The sequence below is a fragment of the Parambassis ranga genome, chromosome 18 (genome assembly GCF_900634625.1).
Source record: "Parambassis ranga chromosome 18, fParRan2.1, whole genome shotgun sequence".
NCBI classification, from domain to species: Eukaryota; Metazoa; Chordata; class Actinopteri; family Ambassidae; genus Parambassis; species Parambassis ranga.
In genome coordinates this window covers 6,896,857-6,919,722 of record NC_041038.1, presented here as the reverse complement: position 1 = coordinate 6,919,722, position 22,866 = coordinate 6,896,857, and the positions used below count along the sequence as shown (strand labels likewise).

The 22,866-nt window shown below is 42.8% G+C and overlaps 1 protein-coding gene and 1 long non-coding RNA gene across 4 annotated transcripts in view; both read right to left on the bottom strand.

Annotated features, from left to right (window-relative positions):
* The window catches only part of LOC114451093 (uncharacterized), a 55,377-nt gene extending 54,865 nt beyond the window's left edge, over window positions 1-512 (bottom strand). The window contains exon 1 of the long non-coding RNA XR_003672176.1: window positions 316-512. This is a non-coding gene — a long non-coding RNA (uncharacterized LOC114451093). The remainder of the gene's footprint in view (window positions 1-315) is intronic.
* Window positions 513-9,379: 8,867 nt separating this feature from the next.
* ppargc1a (peroxisome proliferator-activated receptor gamma, coactivator 1 alpha) overlaps window positions 9,380-22,866 on the bottom strand; it is a 34,214-nt gene continuing 20,727 nt past the window's right edge. For all 3 annotated transcript variants that reach the window (XM_028429389.1, XM_028429390.1, XM_028429391.1), the window contains exons 8-13: window positions 18,237-19,464; window positions 16,344-16,436; window positions 15,329-15,449; window positions 13,476-13,597; window positions 13,040-13,191; window positions 9,380-10,285 (exon numbers count right to left, since the gene is read on the bottom strand). In XM_028429389.1, coding sequence (XP_028285190.1) covers window positions 10,182-10,285; window positions 13,040-13,191; window positions 13,476-13,597; window positions 15,329-15,449; window positions 16,344-16,436; window positions 18,237-19,464 — 1,820 coding nt within the window. In that variant the 3' untranslated portion in view covers window positions 9,380-10,181. The remainder of the gene's footprint in view (window positions 10,286-13,039; window positions 13,192-13,475; window positions 13,598-15,328; window positions 15,450-16,343; window positions 16,437-18,236; window positions 19,465-22,866) is intronic.

Sequence of the window (22,866 nt, the reverse complement as noted above, 5' to 3'; positions counted from 1 at the left end):
TTTTAACCTCCCACGCTGCTGCTGTTGTGAAACTGGCCCCTGGCCCTCTAATTTGGGACACCACATGAGAAATAATGGGCATGTTCTGTCAGACTCTGCAGCACAAACAAACATAATGCAGCTCTAACTTAGAATAGAAACTTTCAAAATTTGATAGGAACATTCAAAGCAGCCTGCTTATTAACATGTTAGCCCTAAGCACTCGATTAGGTGATGTGTATCAAAGCTTTTTCCTTTGAGTTTGTTTTGGTGTCTTTCTTCCCCACTTGTCAGAGATCACTTAACACAACTTCAAGTAAATGTGTCAGAATTTACCTTTGATGAGTGACGAACAAACAGCTTTGGGAAGGCTCCCAGAATCCTTGGTTGCCCTGTCAGTGATAGGACTGGATGTGAAGCTATTGCCCGTGGCCAGAATGCACACATTAGGAGTGCGTGGAAGGTCTCCAAGCATGGCATATCTCTTTATGTAATGCAATAGCATCTGCTTAAGGCATCGACATAATCCCGAAACTGAGCCATCCAGTCGGCATGCCAACAAGTCTGCAGACTTCTATCAAGAACTGGGAAGGAGAGGAGGAGAAGAATTGATGATTAAAACTTTGTTGTGTGAGTGGTGTCACAATAAATGCTAAAAGGCCACACTGAACTTTATCTCTTTGTAAAAGTATAAGGGACAATAGAGAAATCTGTTTCCCAAACAACGCTAAAACTAACCCAGATGTTTGTCTTCAGGATTTACAGACTCAGATAGAGAGCAAATACACCAGGAGGACTAATTCAAGGCCAAACACACAACAGGGAAGTGGGTAAAATATTTAAATGCAGAACTTACTCAATGATCTTGGGCCTTTTTCTCTGCTCTCATCTGATGTTTGAGATGATACATATCCTGCATTTGTATATTTGCAAGTTAAATATGAAATAATGAAGGGGAAGCATTAGTCTGGAAAAGCTCCATGTGATTGTCTCCTTCTTCTCCAGAGCTGGCTGCTGCGTCCTATCAGCTGCGCTGCCTGCTCACTGTGGGCATGCTGCCACTCTCCAATCAGCACTGATTGAGTCCAGGTGCATGTTTGTCCTTCCAACTGAATCGATACCAATTCAGCCCCCAAATTTGTTCACGCCTGCGACAAAAAAACAAAAAAAACAGTATGCGTATTGAAATGCGCATCAGTGTGTATGTGTGTGTTCGTCCTTTAGATCATGTGTCAGAATTCAATCCAGCTGCTCCCAGAAATAATAAAAAAAATCCTGCATGTGACTAGATTTCAGAGAACACACTGTTTGCTAAATTCAATTATTAGCAGACCTCAATCAGCAGCTGTTAATAACAAAATGCACTTCTTGGTAGAAGCATGTGAGCAGAATTTCTTGAAATGATTAATCATTAAAACCATTCTTTACATAGACAAATGATTCTCTGTGAGGAGTCAGACTGCTGACACATGCATTATGTCCACAGATAGTTGCAGTCTAATACAATTACTTCTCATCTAACATGATGAACCAGCTTGTCACATTTAAAAACATTCATGAACTGTAAAGACTTCCCACTAACTTCCCTTTGTCCTACAACTTATTGCCCTGTCTCTCTTTAACAAGAGGCAGGCGTGCTCGGATGGAAGAATGGTTCTGTCCTTCACACTGTCTGATTTGCTTAGGAAAGGCGCTCACGTCTAATACTAATCTGAACGACAGCGGTGGAAATCTTGGCTCAGTTTCAGAGGCTAGATTGGGCCTGGCCCAATGACCTTCTCTGGGAGAACATGGAAAGTTTGCCGGCTCAATATGTCACAGGCAGCATGAGCTTAGAAAGAGAACAAGAAAGGAGTGATTAAATGGGTTAGATCCGTGGCTGGCTTTGGTAGATGTCAGTAGAAGTGCAGCTCTGGTTGTACTATGAGATTATCAGAAGTTGTATCAGGATGAAAGTCTCTCATGGAAACAAGCAAAGAGAAAAAAAAAATAAAATAAAAGTGTTGCTGAATGTTTTCTAAATGCAGCACTGGGGAGGCTCAGTTCACCCAGCTTTTAGAAAACATAAGCAGCAATCAATAAAGCCAGCCCAACTTATTATAAATGACAAAGCTATCATTTTGTTAGGAGCCAGACACAAGAATTTCCCTTCAAGGCATCCCACTGGATAAGAGCACATCCTATCCACTGAAAAATCAGCGCCTCACTGACATAAACAACTGATAATTCAGAAATTGGACATTTCTTAAGGCATAATTATAGCAAGTGAAGTAAGTTTAAAGCAAATTAGCCTCACAGGAAGTTGAAACAAAGTGTTAAAACGGGGTTAATTGAATTGTAAGCCTTGTCACAGAAGATTACCAAGTCCAAGAAACACCACTTTAATTGCGTTATTACCATGTGGATTAAGGCATGGGGTATTTTTGCCCAGTAATTATAGCTTGAATGTCTGCATTTTAATGCACTTTAGTCGGGATGATTTGGGCTGAAATTTTTGACAGTCCAAACACAGAGAAAAGTTCCATTACAAAATGTTTCTGTAATGCTTTAGGATAGCGCTGGCATTTCAGCTGGAATGGCGCCCCTAAAAATGAGGATTAAACGGATATGTGGTGATAATAAGTAATTAATTTGACAGGACAAGGCCTTCATGTGGGGGCTATTTATGTATCAGAGTGGAGAATCAAAGGAGCTTTTGCAGTTTGTATGTCTGCTACATTCACCCTCTTTTATCTAACAGGGCCTCACAGCTATCAACTAAATGATGGACAGCTGTTAGATCATGAAAATTTACATCATCATGCATGGTCCCCAAAAGATAAACCCTACTCACAAAAAGGTCAAAGTCCAAAGCTACAACTGTTACGGTTAAGTGTAAAAGAAATGCAGCACCATGCCATAAAGATGCACATGGACTGACAACCAGGTAATGGTAAAGAGACACAGGTTAGGGCAAAGCAGCAAGGACAATGACAGGAAGTCACTTTACAGAGACAATTGAGTAAACACAATTTTCAAAGTAAAACAGGAAGTTTAACGGAAAAGGAAGGGTGTCAGAAAACCAACATGTGCATTTTATACAGGAAAGAAAACTGTAGATCATAACAATGGCAGTACAAGAAGTACACAACACAAGTAAACTGACGTGATGTCAAAATAAAGCAGGATACAAAAATTATGTACGCAAGGAAAGAGAGCTACCAAAATAAAACCATGACACACACTGCACAATCCAATACATGAAGGTGTACTGGGATATAGTGCTAATATTAGCATGCTATGCAGCTAGCATAAGGCTTATCTCATAAAAAAGATAATGAGCATACACCATGTCTTTACTACGATACTGATCTCTCCGCTTCCTACACTTCATGTGTTGGTCGGATCAGCCTTGAGCTCCAGGAGATCTGTTCATTGTGCAGAGGCACCACAGGGCAGATGTTTCCAGGCACAGGAATTTGATCATGAGCCTCCAATTAAGCAGTGGTGTCCCCACTTTTTCCTACTTCTCACATTCATGATTTCAACAGCCAGCGAAGCCGGGACGGTTATAGGATGTCATTAGACTAATGGACAGGAGCGCGGGACGGCAAGAATGAATGATTGCATTATGGTGCCATTTGCTGCAGACTGTACAATGACATAAATAGTGCAAACAAACAATAACTGTCCATGTGCCCATTCTACTGTATGGTGATGCCTTGCTGTGTGATACATGGGTTCAAGCTGGGGTCTGAAAGAGAGAGAGAGAGGGAGAGAGAGAGAGATGCTCTTATGTGTCAGAGTGAGTGGGACGGGTGGGGGCTAAGTAGCTGGGAACTGGATTTAGACACAACTCCCCGATCCGCCTGGACCACTCTGCAAAAATACAAGGAGCAGATGAGAGAGGGAGAGAGACAGCAGAGGAGAATGCACAGAGAGGGAGAGAGAGCACTCAGCTTTTCCCTCTTTCCAAGCCATCTTGTCAAGTATGCTTGAATGGAGCCATTATGAGACCCAGATCCAGCTAGTATAGGACAGTTTAAATAACAAGAAGAACAAGACAGCTAGCCTGACATTTTCTAAAGCATGACACGAAGTCAGCGTTAACTCAGGTAGTGTAACCCTGGTCTGCTGCTGTTTATGATCTGCACCGTTTGATGTTGGTAATCCAGTCTTAACAGAGTGTAAATGACCTATTTGTGTGAAGGAAATAAGCATATTTGATTTGTCAGTATTTTGAAAGAAGTCATTAAGGAGTGAAGCCATGGAAATTATGCTAATTGTTATTGATGCTATTCCATGATTGCCAAATAATTACCGATGATATGCTGCTCACATCATCACATTTACATGCTGCTCTCTACATCGACTCGTTAGCGGCGGCGCCGCCATGTCGGGTCTATCAGCATCCGCTCTCACCACCTGCACACTTGGAAGTCTGGGTATCTGCAGGGTGTCATCACAGCTTTGGCCCCAAAGAGCACCATCACAGCCTTGTCACATCAAGTCAAGTCTCTCTGCGTCTTCCCAATTTGATCAGGTGACCACAAAAAAAAATGAAACAAACAACAAAAAAAGGCCCGGCCCGGCCGCCTGCATCCGGAACTGCGGTCACACAGCGAAGATTCATCTTTCTGCTGACATTCCTTCTGTAGGGCAAAGAGATGCCAGCCCCAGCACTCTTAAAGGCCTGCCATGGCCTGAAGGAGCAGGAAGCAGGTAAGGCAACACTGATGTGTTGGCAGACAATCAGAAGGCCAAATTACCAAATGATTGCCTTCTGGATGAGATTCATCCATCAACAGAATCTATAGGAAAACTCACACATCATTACAGGCACTAAAACACTGGAATCTTTTTAGGTTTCCCTTTTTTGTTTTTCTAATTAATACGCCACGTCTTGGGCACACTCGAGGTAATTAACATTGTTTTTTGCCAGCAACACACAGCAGATGGTGATTGAAAATAGAGGGATGAGTCGCTCAATCAACCACCATTTGTCTGTAGCCATTAATTATCTAGCGAAGAATACATTCAGTCCCCAAAGTTGATAGTTTGGGGGGGAAGAAGAATACTGTCCTTCTGTTCCTCATTACTCTTTAACAGCAAAAACTGCTGAAACTAGAGTGCCGGATAGGGAGATTGTGATTTTAATAGCACTGTCATTATCTGCTCCCATAAGGTGGCATACGATAGAAGGATTGTAGGAAGAAAAAAAAAAAAAAAACTAAATGGTGCTAACAAAGACTAAATAATTGAAAGCCGAGCAACATCTTGCGGTTCGTTCTGTGTGGATTCATCAAAGACCACTTTCAGAAATGATAGCAACAAAAGAATGCACAGTTTTATTCATGCAGATGCAGCCAGAAAACACCTCGGGAAATGTTTATTTTTCTGATGATCAAATTAGAACCAACGGGTCACATGACCACCACAGGCCGTGTGACTTAACCGATCGTCTCCAGTTTGGACATGCAGTCGGACTGGAACAACAGCCTGCAGCTACTGCAGTTATGATATGATGATGTTTCACATGTGGCTTAACTTATTTCTGACTTCTGCCCAGCAACAGATGACATACTCAGCTTATGTGACATCGTCTAAAAAGAAGAAGAAGAAGAAGAAGAAGAAGTGAAACCTTGAAGGGACACCAGAGGCGAGACGGAGCATCAGATTCCTGGCATCACTTCTTTGATGTTATTTTGTCATTGCCAACAGCTCTCTAATCCCATGTCTTTGGCACACTTTAATCTTGTTGTTATTGTCTCTGCCAGCCTTTTAGTCAGAGATAATCAGTGTCAGCTAACTTTAATTATTCTGATAGAATCTTGTTGCTTCAATGTCAGTTGTTGTCTGTTTAAACAGAAGGATACATCTTGTGCTGGGCAGAGAGTTAAAAAAAAGGAGCTCTTGATAGTAAATTACCAGTAGGATTGCTCATGTTCCACCCCACAGGCTTTAATTAACTAGTCTCAGGTAGTCTAATCTTATTACCGTAGACTGCTTTACCCACACTTGCTTACATGACACTGAGACAGGCAGGAAGACTAAGGGAAAAAAACTACAGTATCTAAACTGACAAAAATTGTGCAGGCTTTTCATTTTCAGGTTCCTCTCTACTGCCCGGCCACAAAAAAAACACACACCATTTACACAGTCTTGTCACATTGCTGGAAACAAAGCCCGTACAGAGAGTGCCATTTTCAGGATTTCAAACAGCATCCGACACAGCTAGATGCCAAATAAAATACAGAGCTGCACAACTCAGCAGCAACATCTCTCAGTGTTTGTCCCACGGAGAGCCCAGCCCCATCAAACCCCATTATCTCTAAGGCTACCACTTACTTCCAACTGCAGTAGAGATAGCTGCTTATCTGCTGGTTAATAATAAAAAAGACACATAACAGATAAAAAAAAAAAAAGCCATCCTATCGTGATGGAAAGAGAGAGGTGGAGGGTGGGGGGGGGGGGGGGGCGACAGGGAGCAGAGAGATTTCCAGGGACAGTTTCATTCTGTGGAAAGGGCAAGCAGAAGGAGACCTCCCGCTGTAATGCGGCAGCCAAGCTGAAATGAAAGCCAGCCGCTCTCTTCTCCGGGGCTAAACAGCGGCCTTAATAAAAAACACAATCAGACCCCCAACCTTAAAGTTTAATGCACATTCTTCTCATATTTTCTCTTTGCACTGGTAGAAAAAGGACATGGTGGAAGCTCCTGGTGTGATCCCAGCTCCCAGGCTATAAGAGGAGGAAGGGAAAAAAAGTAGAGGAGGGATGGTGGGGGTTGTTACAGTCATAATGAAGCCCTATTATAATATCAAGCACACCATCAACTTGCTATAGCTCTCCATCGTGTTAATGAAATTGTTCCCTCTAACTTTTTAATTAACTTGCACACTCATGGTGTGGAGTCAAGTTGTGGACACAGACGGAGACGACAGTCTTCTCTCCCAGGTGACGTGAATTTCAAAGAGGGAAGCTGCTCTGAATTAAGCCAACTTTCATTATTAGGAGAGAAACTTCAGAGAGGCACACAGATGTGCAGAGGATGGGCCCGTGTCATTTCAGCTTTGATATAGTGAATATAGTGATATAAGTGAAGGGACATTTACTGCAGGCATTGTGTTCATAAGTTTTTAAATCTCCCATTTGAAATAAAAACTTCAAGAATGTCTGCTTGATACTAATCAGAGAGAGCACAAATCATCATCATTTGAAAGTGGTACGACGCTGCTTGATGAAGGGACACTCATTTCATGGGAAGATAATAGGGAAGGCACTAAAAAAAGAACGTTTTTTTCAAACACATTTCCCTTTATTGGCATGGTGAGGCTGATGAGAATTGCACATAAAAATAAAATTCACAAGAAAGTCGTACAATAGGTAGAACCACAAAGGCATTGGTAAGGACTTGGCAGAAGGCAACGTGGATAGGACACAAACAGGTAACAACCCATAGCGACCCCTCCCTCCCATCCCACTGAAACACACACACACACACACACAGGTACACACACTTCCACACACACACTTTCCTAAAATCACACATACATACATATTGTCCTTCCAAAAGAAACATGATTACCCAACAAACGTTTAAGCAGTGGCAAAGTCCTCCACAGGTCATGTTATTACAAAAGTCCGCCACAAATCTGAACCATAAGGTGTTATAATATATTGCTACTCTAGGCAATTTACAAAGCATTTTTTATTTTTATTACAATGATTAAAGCCACATCTATCAAATGGGACACGACACCATTACCCAAACGCTACACAGACAGCAAAAAAAAGTAAAAAACAATGTCCTAAAACACAGGTAAAGGGTTTTCTTTTTTTAATTTAAATCCTCTTCCCTCATCTAATTTTTGCCTCTTTGCATCATAAAAATTTGCTGTTTCTTGTCTCCACAGTCAAACTCCATGAAAGGAAGCCTGTGATCAGCAAAGCTTTTTATACAAAAGATTTTTTTTTCCTTCCTGTGATGGCAACTGGTTCTCTCATTACTTGGCTCGAGCTAGAAACGGGATATTAATTGAACCAGAAACCACAAGGTTACCTTTTATGTCATGTTGACGACGGCGCTGTGATATCTGGACTGTGAGTGTGTGAGGAAGAGGAGGAGGAGGAGGGTTGAGTGTAAGGTGGTGATGGAAAGTGGTGTGGCATGCTATATATTGTTGAGTAGTTTTTCTCTAGGCTTTATAGAATGTCATTGAAAAATCTGCCAAGACTGAGAGGCAGACATCCAAAGTGGTATACACTGTACCGTCCTGTTTTAATAGCCATGCACTACACAACAAACAGTTTTACACACGAGTCCGTCACGTTTTGCACAGATGTCACAAAGTAATGCGTGCATTACAATCACAGAGACTCAGTTACACCTTAAAGGGAGAGAGCAGATGGGGAGAGGGGGGACATTCAAGTGTTTACCGCACATGTCATGGTGATGAAATGCCAACACGTTGGAATGGAGTCATCCTACAGCACAACAAGCGACTGGGTAATGGGTCCAAGTCCAAAAATCACACAACAATAAGAGCTAAAATACACCTCTGAAAAATAATTTATTGCTTTTTTTATATAGTTTTTTTTCTCCTTTCATTTATATTATTATCATTATTAATCATCTTGTAATTATTGTGAATAATATTAGTAGTATATATATTTTGTACATCAAATACAAGATCTTTAAAAAATTCAGGAAAAGGAAATTGTAAACTTTTGTTTGGCATTCACATAATCAAGCGTTGAGTGGAGCGATGGTGTGTGTGTGTGTGTGTGTGTGCACAACAAAAAAATTCCTGCAAAATCATTTTTATTGCTTCATGTTTTAAAAAAGAAAAAATCCTGATAGTGGAGACTGAAAAAAAAAAGATGGAGGGCTGACTGATTCACTGGATGTTTTGATTGTTTCGGAAAGGCATAGAAGGTAATATCATCCCTACCATAGCATTTACTGTACACCCTGTCTAGTGATTGCAAGTTAAATAACAAACACAAATCGACTTAACATAAATACATTTCATGAGGTACGCCATGTGAAATGGAGTCTATAAATATGTTTTGATTCAATTATATTAAAATAAATAGATAAATATGTGTCTGTACTGATTGAATGCAGTTGTCTCTCAAATCATACAAATCAAACTGAGTTTATATATATAAATTATATATATATATATATATATGATGATTGCTTCAGAAAAAATTAAAAAAATGGGGTAACTTTTTTTTACAATCATGAAAAACACATTAAAAATGCATTGTAGACTGGTTGTATAAGCAAAAACACTGATTGAGAAACTGTATAAACGGAGAAAACTATACATGGTTGACTGTTGACCCCGCCCCCAACAAAATAACTTAAAAAAAGGACATTTGTTCACATGCTCCCTCAAAATGAGCAATCGGACGCATCTTTTTTTTTCTTCTGTTTTTTTTTTTTTTTACAATCATATCATGTCTATTAAACATCATGTAGGTGTACAATATGTTTTGTACAGTATGTAATTACTATGGATCGACATTCTGAATTAAGAAATTTTCTCCTCATTTTTAAAAAAAGGCTGCGTTTTACAGTGCATAGCTGTAACAAATAAAGAACTTCGATATGTACATAAAATAAAAAATATTCCTTTTTCATAGTATCTGTAAATACACAGCTACATTTCTCTCTCAAAATGTAGACGACAATGTTACCTTGAGATTTTTACCTCCAACATACAATCCCCTATCATCTTTGTAATGTAACACCAGATCCAAACAGCAGATTCAAAAGAAGAAAATCAACAGCAAAAGAAAACAAATCTGGCTGAACAAGCTGCATGTTTTCACCCCCAAAGAATTGTGGGTATTGTAGTGCTTGGAGAAAATATAGCTATATATATCTATATATATATATATAGATATATATATATCATGAAAGTCTTCTTCCACTGATGGTTGTACAGCAGTAGAGTGCACCAAATCTGTGCACCCTGAGGGTTCACTGGCTTTCCCAGAATGCAATGTCTCTTCCCAGCTCTTCAGCAGCTATGTTCATGTAAACTTTATTTTTGATATATTCATTTATATTGATATAGGTCTATAGACTTATTCATATATACTCTATGACAGAGTGTAAAACTTCTGGTAGTCTCGTCGGCAAAGGAGCGAGAAACAACAGTGAGGTATCAGAAGTCCCTCTTTGTGACAGACAGCAGGTGCCACTGAACTGGTTACCTTCTCAGGCTGCGCTGGGCCTCCCTCAGCAAGCTGTCAAAATCCATGGAGTCATACTTGCTTTTTGTGGAGGCTGGATCAAAGTCGTCCGAATGGGAGTCTGTAACGGGGGGAGGAATGTGGTTAGTGTTGAGCACAGGATCGTTTCTTTGAAAACACACATGAAAGGTTCACCTTTGTATTCTCAGAGAACTCTCTGAATATTCTGCCTGCACGCCATAAGTGTGCGCTCATGTGTGGCTTCACTGTTAATCTAATCTGGGAAGTTATAGGTCAGATCTACATTAAAAACCCACACATGCTTAGTTATTCTGAACTTCCTGCGAGTGCTTCCATATATGCATGGTGCCTCTCTGTCCTCATATACCCTCCATTCTGCCAGCCTGCACTATATTTAAATAAAAACACATAAAAAAAATCCAGTTTAACCACCAAAACCATCAGCTTGATTGGAAAAGCAATCAATGGACCTTGAAAGCACCATGTGCGACAAACCACAAACTACAAAACTACGACCAAATGTAAACTTTAAATGATGGTGTTTTCTCACCAACACTTGATTCTGTCTCATTTAAGTTCACACAGTTCAAACTAACAAGATTCTGTCAAAGACAAAACATTCTGCGCTTCTCAGCATAACTAGTTAGCCATAATTGACTTCCTTGCACCCAGAATTAATGGCATTAGAATTCAGCAGAGTTTTGGCTGATCTGCAGGCTTGCTTCAGTTGAGTACTTGGTTTGTAGAGGCTGTAAAAATACAAACAGTTGGCACATGAAAATATTTGTGTCATACCGATCCCAGTCATATTTCAAGCAGTAACTGCATGATTCATGTATCATAGAATTCAGACATGAAACTGCCTCCCCCATGTCTGTCCATCTCTCCAATGCCCTGTTTTTCCGTGATCAACCTGATAATACATAAAGAGCATCTTATCTGTGCCAACAGACAGCTTCACAAATGGGCCCCCCAAAGGGCCCAGCAGCACACTACCAGAGCTTTGAGAAATGGGAATGACCATGGCAGCTAGGAGACGCCAGTTGTGATCTAATGCAATGGCCGAGGGCTGATTGTGTCACGCTGCACACCTTGAGGGATGAAAAATACACCGGCGCTCCGCTTAAAACTAATGATCAGTGTCTCAAAGAGAAAAAAAGAGGTTTGGATACCACACCATTAAAAGATTCTCCTCTCCACTCAATGTCTTTATCCTAAGCTATCAATATGGGTGCGACCAAAATAGCCCGTTCCTGACAAAGAGGCAGTCGAATGAAGGCTTTTCCATTTCAGTAGAATGATTAGTCAATCTCAGTGTAATGTCTATCCTCAAGGCTTTAGGATTAGCAACTGTTTCTCCGTGCTGCACTCTTGTAAAAAGCTGTTAGCTTCCAGAACATTCTTTGTAAATGTATAGGAACTGCTTCATTTGCCGGGAAGAGTGCAAGTTTTCTCTCAACTGACCTGCTGACCCTCTTTAAGCAGTGCATCTTACATTTCTGACCTCATCCAGGGCTGGAGTCAATACCCATCTTATATGTCATCTTCAAATGGAAGACATGATCTTTTTGTGGCTGTGCAGCGCTTAGCATAATGGGGCACGTCTCAGTTAAGTGTCAACATGGCTGCTAAACTGTCACGACCTTCATCACTGTGCAACTAATAGAGCAGAAGAATGTGCATTTCTTCGTTCGTATGTCAAAAGCGGGACAGAGGGAAAAGCCTTTATTTGACTGATAGCCTGAATTATTTATCAAATGCATCACTCTGCCTTCTGCTGCATTCATTCCGGATCAGATTTCGGTTTGAGATTTATGTTGACCAATGTACAGGCTAGTCTAGTTGTAGAAAAATCGATGCTTAGGGGGGAATTTAATGGGAAAATCCAAGCAAAAACCAGATATTTCACCTTATTCTACATGTTTTAATAAAAAACGTTTGAATTCATATGTCATACTGCCATGTTTGTGCCGATTCCATACATGTGTATGATTTTATATTACAATGAAAAATTAGCCTACAGTGACAAACATGTGACAACATGAATGAAAAATGCTCATAAACTAAGAAATCCCACACTACAGGTAGAAACCTGAAAGCTTCCAAACTCTGATCCTGTATACCCATGTGCTGATATCTGAGCAGCCCCTCCCTCTATGTAACTGACCGGCACCTAAGAGCCACAACACTTCAGCACCACAACAGCTGGCAACAGATGGGCTCACCTCCAGAGGGAGAGGAGGGGTTGCTGGGACTTAACCTTGCTCCCACCTTCCTCTTTTTTTTTTGCCCATCTCTCTTCTCTTCTCGTCCTTCCTCCACCTCTCCTGCCTCTTCATATTCCTGCTCTTAAAGTGATTCCCACACCCACAACACACCGTGTTCACAGCTGCGCACACACTTTAAAGTGCTGTATCTTTCCCCTAATGCCTCGCATTTCATATCAACAAAGTAGAAACAAGCATCCCGTGTCGCCATGAGTAATGGAGTCTGCCTTGTTTTCCTTCAGATATCACGACTACTAGCAGGGAGGAAATGGAGCTCTATTTGTGGCATGTTCACAGGCTGACCTCTGAACTCTCTGCGCCCTCTTGAGCCACAAATACCCGTCAGACATGTTCAGGGCTGTAGGAACTGTTATCAGCACAGAGATGGGTACGCTTAGATCTGGAAGCATCACTCAAGGCTTGTGTTGCTGTCTTCTTATCCACCCGCTCTCTTCCCCTTTCCCTTTTTTTTCACTGACAAGTCTTCTAGCCCGGGAAATACTGTATGTATATATGTGTATATATATAAAAAATATAGTGAAAGACTGCTGAAGGGGTGATGGAGAGAACAACCAAGCTGCACTTACCCAAGTCTGTGTAATGTGATTTGCAGAACTGCGTTTGTCCGCCAAAGCACAGCTCGAACTGAGGCTCGTTTGACCTGCGTAAGGTGTGTCCATTCTCAAGGGCGGCAAAGGCGTCACAAGTGTAGCGGTACGTGATGAAGCCAAAATTGTCCCTGGTTGAGAACAGAAGATGAAACGTCAGAGTGTCGCTGTGGGGCAACAAGGACTGAACAGAGAGGGGGTGGGGCTGGTGTGTGGGGGGGAACTTGTCTTAGATGACGATCATACTATTTATATGCAAAAGAGAATCAATAAAGGTCTATCTTTAGGGCCTAGAAGTAGATGAATCAGGAGACACTCTGTCTTTGTCACTTTGCTCTAAGTTACAGCAAAGATTAAGAATACTCAAATAATTAAAGACAGACACACACATGCAGTGAAAATCCTGGGGCCTTACCCATCGTCCCTCAAGTTCACTGCACATTCTTCTATTTCGCCAAAGACTTCAAAGCGGCGCTTCAACTCTGTCCGGGTGCAGTCGGACCTCAGTCGCCCCACGTACACCACCCGTCTCTCCTCCTGCTCGTTAAAGAGGAAAGACAGAGTGGAGGAAAGAGATTAAAAGGGGGGAGTCTGTTGTTCCTTTCACTCTTTCTTCACCGAGCTCTAATGAATTGGTCTTGATCACTCCTGTGGATACTGCCGGCTGACTTTGGGCCCCTGTTTTTTGTCCCTCTTTTTCCCCTCTGTCTGTTGTGTTCCTCTGTGATTGGTTCAGCTTGCTTCCCCCTTTTATCTGATGGAGTTGCTGTTTGGAAGCGCCGTCAATCTGCCTTGGCACTACAATTCCTCTTTCTCTCTGCAACTCATCAACCAGAGGCAGAGTGATTTTTATCAAATGATGCCATGTCTTAAGTTCGGGGCTGCTTCTTCTAAAAATAAAGCTGTCGGAGTGACTCAGCTATAGATCAGAAAACGTTTATTTTCTTTCTTTATTTTCCAGTTTGAGAATACACATAGAACTTGACATGGCTGTTTAAATCAGAGGTCTGTTAATATTATTTCCATATCCACGGAGGAGGGAGTGTTAGGAGCAGCAGCGCTGAGCCACAGGGCAAAAAAACATGGATTTTCTTGAACCTCAGAGGACGCGGGGGTCATAGTAGAATAATTTAGACACAAACTGCACCACGCTGCAATTATAGCTTTTGAGTAGTTTAATTGCATCTGCTAATCATATCATACAGTTAAAGCCTGGGGCAACAGTGGTATCGCTACTATTATTTATTTATTCATTCATTTACTTGGCATTACTGGAGCAAGCCAATAGAGGCCAGTTGAAATTCTGAATGCTGTCTTCAGGGTAGGAGCAACATATATGTAAATTAGTTGCTTGATGCTAGATGAACTCAAAGTTCATCTTCTAACAGAGAAAAATTAACTACTGTTTTTATGCTTATCCTCTCTATTTCGTGCTTACGTACAGTTTGAGACAAAAAAAGTATCTGCTGAATTAGAGGTTTAGTTGCTGACAACTGATAAATAGGTGGTCTTCTCTTGATGGCACCCTGAGGGCAGGCTGTGTGAGAACAAGGCAAAAACAGACTGACAGACAGACAGACACAAGGACACGCTTTCACATCCCCTAGTCACCTAAACCTTGTTTGACAGCTCCAGTTTTTACTGCTCCTAATTGTTTGCCCCTCCGTCTCTGAGAATGTATGCATGCCAAGCCACGTTTGCATTACTGCATCATTTAATGTGTGCTTTATCAACGGGTGGTAGTAGCGTCAACCCCCGCTGGAAACCTGAGTTATTTCACACTGAGACAAGGAGAGCGGAGATAAGGCAGAAATATGATATTCACTGAGTCAGCTTGAATTTTTAAAAAGATACAGAAAGATCTCATCTGAATCAGTGGCCACTTCCTGCTTTTTTATTCTCTCCTCTTCTTGCTCTCTTAGTTTTCCACTATTTTAACATTTTACCCCTGTGGTGTGATTAATAAGAGTCGACAGAGTTTCCAGACGACAGTTAAAAATACACAACCCAGAGATAAAGAGGAAGGGCCTGTCGCCTGAATCATTCAGGAACTCACTTTGTATGTATTCTTTCGGTGGAGAGACACTGTGGCACATGGGCTGCAGGCTGTCTCATCCTAAGTAATCAGTGTGTGTCTGAGGGAGGCTTTTGTGTGTTGTGCCACAGCAGTGATTACATGTGGTCTTTTATCAGAGTTGGCACACGAAAATCAAGTATCTAAAAAAGAAAACGAGGTGATAGAGGGAAATGTGATGGCAGCTGACTCACTATTGCTTTTTGCTTTTGCCTCTCTCTCTGCTCGGCTCTTTCAAACTCCCGCTTCTCGTAGTCCCGGCGGTACTCCTCCCGCTTCAGCCTCTCGTGCTGGTACTCCTCATAGCTGTCATACCTGTAGGAGGGGACCAAAACACATGACATCACCGTCTCACAAGAACAATGGCCATTATTCACCACACAGTGGTTTCCTGATGGCTGAGAAGGGGGTTGCAAAAGAAAGGAGATGGACATGTTAATAAGATGTCTTTCTCCCATTGCTGTGATTGCGAAGCCGCAGGCCTGCGGGACTGCCGGCGAGCAGCGTGGTCGGGGAGCTAGGCAGCTGCAACTGTCAGCACAACTTCACATGTCATTACTTTCTGCTTAGTTAGGGCTTCATCAAGAGGGAAAGTGCAACTTTCTCCCCCCCTCCACCACCACCCACCCACCCCTGACCAGCACAAGACGTGTCTGTTAAGTTTGCGACTGATGAGCGTCTCTCGGGCTTGTCGGGTGTCATTAGGCACGTGGGTGCCAAATCAGCTCGGAGCGCTGGGACGGTGTCAGTCTCCCTCTCTCTCTCTGTCTGTCTGTCTGCATTGTGCCAGTACTTCTTTGCATATGAAATGCCCCCCTCTGCAGTGGCTCACGGAAAAACTACACAGACACTACAAGTTGAATGAGCATCATTATACAGCTGGGAGCGTCGAGTCATGTGTAGAGTATCAATGTGCATCAGTAGGCTTTGGGATTCTCCAACAAAACATAATCAATTAAACATATTTGCCCTGAATGTTTGTCACAGGGGCCCCAAGTGGATGGGACGCTACAGCAGTCAGAAATCAAACACGTTCTGAGTGGTGACAGCTAAATTATACATATTTCTATTTCACACTATCATGAAGTCTTAATAACTTTCTCAGCCACTTGCTAAGAAAGCATGCATCCTGCCCTGAATCACACTACTAAACACAGGTTAATGACACATAACGAACTGGAGGGTAAATAATTCATTTAAAACAATCACCTTGGTCTGCGGCTGAGAGGAGATCGAGACTGAGGGTGGGGGCTTTTGTGAGTCCTGGAACGAAAAGCATTCAAATCTGTGTTGTGACGAGACCTAAAGAGAAAAACAACAACAAAAAAACAAGTTAAACATCAAAAAGTAATTAAGCAGACTATAACACCTTGATTAATTTGTACTTGGCTTCACTTTTTGGTATCTTCCGGAATCATTAAGATATTGGAAACTGGGTTAATTCCGTATAAAAAAAACATGTCCTGAGATTGAATTGCTGCAGGAGATTTTTTTTACAACCCTCAGACACCATATACATGCACATGTTATCTATGTTGAATGAAAAAGTGGTCAATAGTTTAGGCTCTGATGGCTTGACTGTTGAGCTTGTACCCCTGCACTCCTTGAGCTTTTGATGCTTAATTATTAAAGTGTTGCTGAAGAAGGAAGACCTGAATAATGGAGGGAGAGAAGTTTGGGAAGCTCAGTGAAGCAAAGGAATGCCAGTTTGGAAAGACAAGAGGATCTTATGCTGTGAAGCTTGAGACAAAGAGGAGGGATTTTGAGAATTACTTTGGAGGAATTCAGTTTCTTTGCATGAAAATATAACGAGCTTCCTGTTCTGTCGCCTTCAAACTTGTCAGTGTCAGATTTTGATTGAATGCCTTGAGACTATTACTGTATAATTTGTGAGCAAATCGGTGCAGAGTAAAGAACAGCAAAGGCCTGTGCAAAATGAAGTGAATCTATTGGCTCCGTGGAGTAAACTGACCTTTTAGTAATCATGCAAACAAACTGAGTCACTGCAGTGGAGTCCTACACTCTCACTCAATGAACTACCACTGACAGGCTGAATTTATTCACATCCTTCTCAGTAACTACAGTTTGTCTCTGTTCTCCTACCAAAAAAAAAAAGCCCAACAGAAACCCCCTCAGCTCTGATCAAAGGGAAACATGGGAAATGTAGTTCTTACAGAGAGCTATGATGATAGGAGTCTTTTTTGAAAGGGGTTTTGAGACTACATTCCCACAGACTGGATTTGGCTTTCATCTCTGGGGATGTAAAAGATGAGGGTTTGCCACTCAGTAAAAACAACAGCTGCCGCTTAAAACAATAGCCCTGGCTTCAAACGAAAATGGGAGCATGCAGGGGAGTGAGTGAGGAGGGGGGTTGCGAGTGTTAGAAAGACACTCAAATAAAATTCCCTGCCTAGAGATGAAAACTCGTACTGTTCAAAAGTCCAGCGCCTCTGGCACCTTTCATGTTCTGTTTTTTTGTCCATTGTGTGCTGGTTTATAGAAGCTGCACAATTCAACCAATCATCCTCCCCAACCCCCATTGTCAATTTGAATCTAAGTGTCGCCTGGTTTAATCAGAGAATTGGTTTGTATAATAGCTGGAATCCGCTACAGCATAGAAGCAGGAGGCCACGTTTTGGTCACTCATCTGACTGTCTGACCACATCAGAGATCACTGTGTTTACAGTCTTTCTGAATAGGCACACTGGAAAGCGGAGGAAGGAAAATACAGTTTAAAAACAGGAACACTGTTTCAGACATCATGGTGTGAAGGGGTGTGAATGTTGCTTCATCAGCACCACCACCTTTCCAACATTGACAATGTGTTTGGTGGTGGTGGTGGTTGTCGGGGGGGTTGGGGGGTTCCAACGGCCATCCGACATGCTGCATGGACAGACCATAAATCCTGCTTAGGAGTCTCCAGGGTCTATCCTGTCTCACACCAGCACTGATGACTGATCAGACCTGTTTTACACTGCTAAGCCCAACCCCCTGCCAGCTCCAAGCCCTGTTTAAACTGCATGCCTGGGGAGCAGCCAAGGTTCAGCCAAAAGAAGTGGAGGTGGTTTGTGTGTGTGTGTGGGAGAGGGAGAGATAACTTACCAGGAGGAGGGACGTCTGTCAGGTGAGCTGGAGAGAGAGCGCCTACGGTATCGCGAGGAGGAGCTGCGGGAGCCAGAGTGGGAACGAGAACGAGAGCGGGACCCGCTGCTGGTCCAGCAAGACGGTCTGCTGGGTGACAGGAGGAGGGAGGAAGGTGGGGAGACAGAGCCTCGTGAAGGGGAGCAGCTGGATGGTGGGGAGCTGGAGGGTGAGCAGGGGGCGCAGTCAAAAAGTAGGTCCAGAGGAGTGCCCTCCCATGGATAGAGGAAGCGACTCTCACGGCCCTCACCCAGCTCTAGCTCATCATGGAAGGGCAAAAACCCTGGGTGCAGGTAGCTGGAGCCAGGCAGCTTCTGGGAGTAGTCATCCTCTCCCACATTGAGGGACTGGGGGGGTGTAGCCTTGTTTGGTTTGCTGCTTGGTTCTCTCTCCTGACCACCCTGGCTACATAGGGCTTTTAAGGGGTGGCCAAAGTGCTTGTTGAGCTCTGCTCTGATTTCCTGGTCGCACAGGAGCTTCCTGCTGGTGGCAGAAGTATGTTGTTGGTCCCTGTCAGTAGTGGCCTCATGTGTGGGGGTCTGAGTGGTGTGTGTAAAGGTCTGCTCCCCTAAACCCTTAACCTGGTTTGCTTCTCCGTCCACAGAGACAAAATCCAGCTGCTTAGCCAAAGGGTCAGATGAAGGTGATGATGGAGAACAAGAAGATGATGAAGAGGATGGTGGCATGGCTGAGTCCTTACATTCGACATGCCTGGTCTCCTCTTTGCCCGCAGGAGGCATGGGAGCAACAGTGGCACCTGAGGTGAATGTCATTTCCACAGCTGTATTCATGGTAACAGTGGCTGTGCCCCCATCCTTCTTAGTGCTTGCTGATGCCTGGCAATAATCATGGTCACTGTAGCCACGGGGTGTGGCCCGCTTACTTTTGCCAGGGGTGCAATGCTCCTCAAGGCCGCCTCCGACTGTGCGTGGAGTGACAGAGTAAGGGAGGGTGGTGGACGCTTTGCTCAGCTGGGCATAAAGCTCAGTCTGTTCGGGACCCTTCCTGGTGGGGCCCCCGCCTGAGGCACCTGGGGCCAGGGCCAGAGCGCCGGGGCCCAACTCACTCAGCCTGGCCCTTTTGCATGTCAAGGCCGAGGAGGAACATGAAGACAACTTGGTTTTGAGAGATGCTTTGAAAGGATTCTCTTGACTGGCTTTGTGTGGGGGCGTGGTAGGTGGTGTCAGACCTGCACAGAGGAAGAAGGAAGAAGCAGAGGTTGGGTGGGTGCAATAAAATGAAAATAGCATCATAATGCAAACCCCCGCTCCCTTCTAACCTCACTCCTCTATAAACTCCCGGGCGAGTTTATGGACAGTGGACACAGATACATGCCTGATTAAAATATTCACTTTCACTTGGCCTAATCCTGATCTCTATTTTATTGCAATCTTGACAGATTAATGTAATGCTTGGTGTAACTTAATATGGCGGTGCTGTAATACGGATGACTTGCCATTCTCTTCCTCTCTGACCTTGAAAAGATCCCTTTTCATGGGGAAAAAAACGGTAACACATAACCCTGCGGAGGACAAATGTAAAGCATCTGCTAGAAAAAAAAATGAAAGAAAATGTATCATATCACGGCCTGTCTTACACAAATGTCTGCACAGGACTGTGGGCAATTCATCTAAGTCATTTTTCATCAGAATTCCTAGCAGGAAGCTATGCATGTTTCAAGACCACCTCCATTTGTTGTGTGTGTTGCTAATGTCACTCTTGTTAATGCACATATTAGCATGTGTGGTGATATGTTGCCTTGGTGAAGGTGCTATAGGAAGTAAGTGGGTTGACATTCTTCTCAGATGGCATGTCCCTACTGCTTGTGCCCCTGCCCCCCTCCCATCCTCCCATCTCTTCCCTCGCCTCCTACAGATTTACAGCCAGACAGATGGCAGTTATATGGGAAGTCCTGAGATGAGCCCACTTTATAGCATTGTTAATGCACTCACACAAACAGCCGCCACCATTACTCTCATTCTACCTCTATTCTTCGCCTTTCAGTTTGGTATTCTTCCTTTCTCTCTCTTCTTGTCTGCCATCCTCCACAGATCAATCTATATTTCTCTCATTCTGTCTCTCTGCATCTTTTTTTCCTGTTTCTGTCTTACACACAACGAATGTGCCCACACACACACACACACACTCATCACTTACAGTCCTCAGCGGAGTCAAACTTAGGCACTTTGAAACACCTACGCTCACCCCTCTTCTTTGCCATTCTTATAATGCATATCATTCTTCCCTTGCCAGTGAATTGCACCAAATGACAGCTATTAGTATCAAATCCAGAGTTAGAATATGCTCTGGAGAGACAGTTTGGCAAAGAGAAAGAGCGCACGGATGCCTGATACATAAATGTGCAAGTTTCTGAAATCACTTGCTATGTTTGGAATAACTGATCCAGCAGCTTATCGGCCTACTTGGATGTGTAGTAGGACTGCAAACACCCACTCCTCTCATTTCTTTCACTTCTGATATGCGCGACAGACATACTATATTTGCATTATGCCAATTAAATGAGCTTTGAAAAAAAAAGAGTGGGAGAGTGAGAGGGAGGGTGGATGCCTGAAGAACTTCTGTTCTACAATGAAGCACCATCTGTCCAAAACAATGAGCGCGTGGGGTCATAAACTAGGAGACATTAGCAATGGGAGTGAAATAAATCAGAATTAGATAAATATGTGCCTCTCAGTCAAACTTGCAAGTGATGGATGATCTGCACACACCAATGATATAGACACTGGAGAGAACGACGGAAGGCAGAAATAAAAAGGGAGGGGAGGGTTGTAATCTTTTTTTTCTGTCCAGCTGTAAATTGTGAGGAGACCTTGGACGGAATAACAACTCCGGGCTTAAAGAGTTGATCCGGCAGTAAGCTATGCAAATAGCAACACACAGACCACCTCTGTGTCATGAGATACAGTAATTAAAGACAACACAGCAGCACAGGGTAAATCTATTAGCTTGGCAAAGATTAGGGCTGAACAGTCAGATCCCAGGGGGGCCTTACTGCCTTTTGTAGCCTTCACTCCTCTCTGGGAAGGGTCAACAATACAGCAGCCAAACAGTTCAAACATTGCTATTATTTACAATTAAACTGATTACCACATGTACAGATCCAGACAATGACATTTTTCTTTGTCTTTTAAAGAGCAACTGCTGTTACTACACATCATCATAAAGGCATAAAATAATATGTTATTGGCAGTAATTCTACTCTACCTGCTACGAAGGTGGAACCGCCCTCCTGGCTAACTTCCATCTGATTATCGGTTACACCGCCATTATCTCTATTGTAGTGGAATGTTATGCTAAATCTGCAGAGGACATGTAACTTCAAACATAAAAGCTTCCACCTCAGCTTACTAGGATCTATATCCATCTGGCTCATACAGCATGAGACTCAAAAGCTAATCTCTTAAGTAGAGAAGGGACTCAGTAACCTAGAGCTTTCTGGACTAATGACTTTCCTGCTAATATTCAATCCTAAATTTGCACAGGATGGCGAAGTCAGGTGAAGGGCTTTATTTGACCGAGCTTGTAAAAACGGATGCGGTGGAACAGAACGGACACCCAGATTTGGCCACAGGTCAGTAGACTCGCCCACGTGCAGTAAAACACAAAGAAATATTAACTGTGCTTGATTGCCCCGGAGCTTAAGGAGCCATGCTCTTTTGCTTATTTAGGTCTCAACAGTCATACCCTTTGACCCCAGAAGCTTATCTACACAAAAGGGTTAAATGGCACTTCAAACAGAGTCAGAAGGACAGAGGCAGGGATACCTCTTGGGGTTTTGGATATCTATCCACGTAAGAGCAAAGTAGAAGGTGTGGGTGGAGGCAGATGTGAAATATGTACAAAGATAATTTCCCCTGCTGGTCAATGAATACCCAAACAGGCCAGTGCAACATCACACAGTGTGAGAGGATAATAATAATAATAATAATAATTGAAACCTTTATTAGTCCCACAATGGGGAAATTGCTTAAGGCAGCCCAGCAAAGAGCGCCATACACCAGTGAGTACACTGGAGGCTATGCAGGTAAAGTGTCTTGCCCAAGGACACACAACAGTGACTAGTGAGGAGTTGGGATCGAACCTTCCGGTTATGGGACAACCCTGCTATACCACTGCGCCACTGCTGCCCGCAAAAGGGTGGCCATTTTGATTTTACTGACCTAAGACTATTAATCTGAAGTTAATGTGAGATAATTAATAATATGTTTCGAATAAGGTTGACAACAATAAAACACCTCCTTTTATAAAACAGCATCTAATACTAGAAATAAGTGTCAAGTTAGCTGATCCAATTCCCAATATGTGCAGGTACAAATCACACGCAGCAAAACCAATTAACACAATAACACTGCCATTTCATTTTCCCTGTGATGTGTAAGCTAAGCAAGCTGTCAGTCAGAGAGCATTAGAATCTGATAGAGGAAAAGGATATTAACTCTTCAGTAACAAAGGAGTGTTAAAGGGGGGGTGGAGTGTGGGAGGGGTTTGCTAATAAACCCTGAAGAGATTGGAAAGCCTAATCAATACTCAGGCACATAAAAGTGATCTCCTATATGCCTTCACCTTGAAC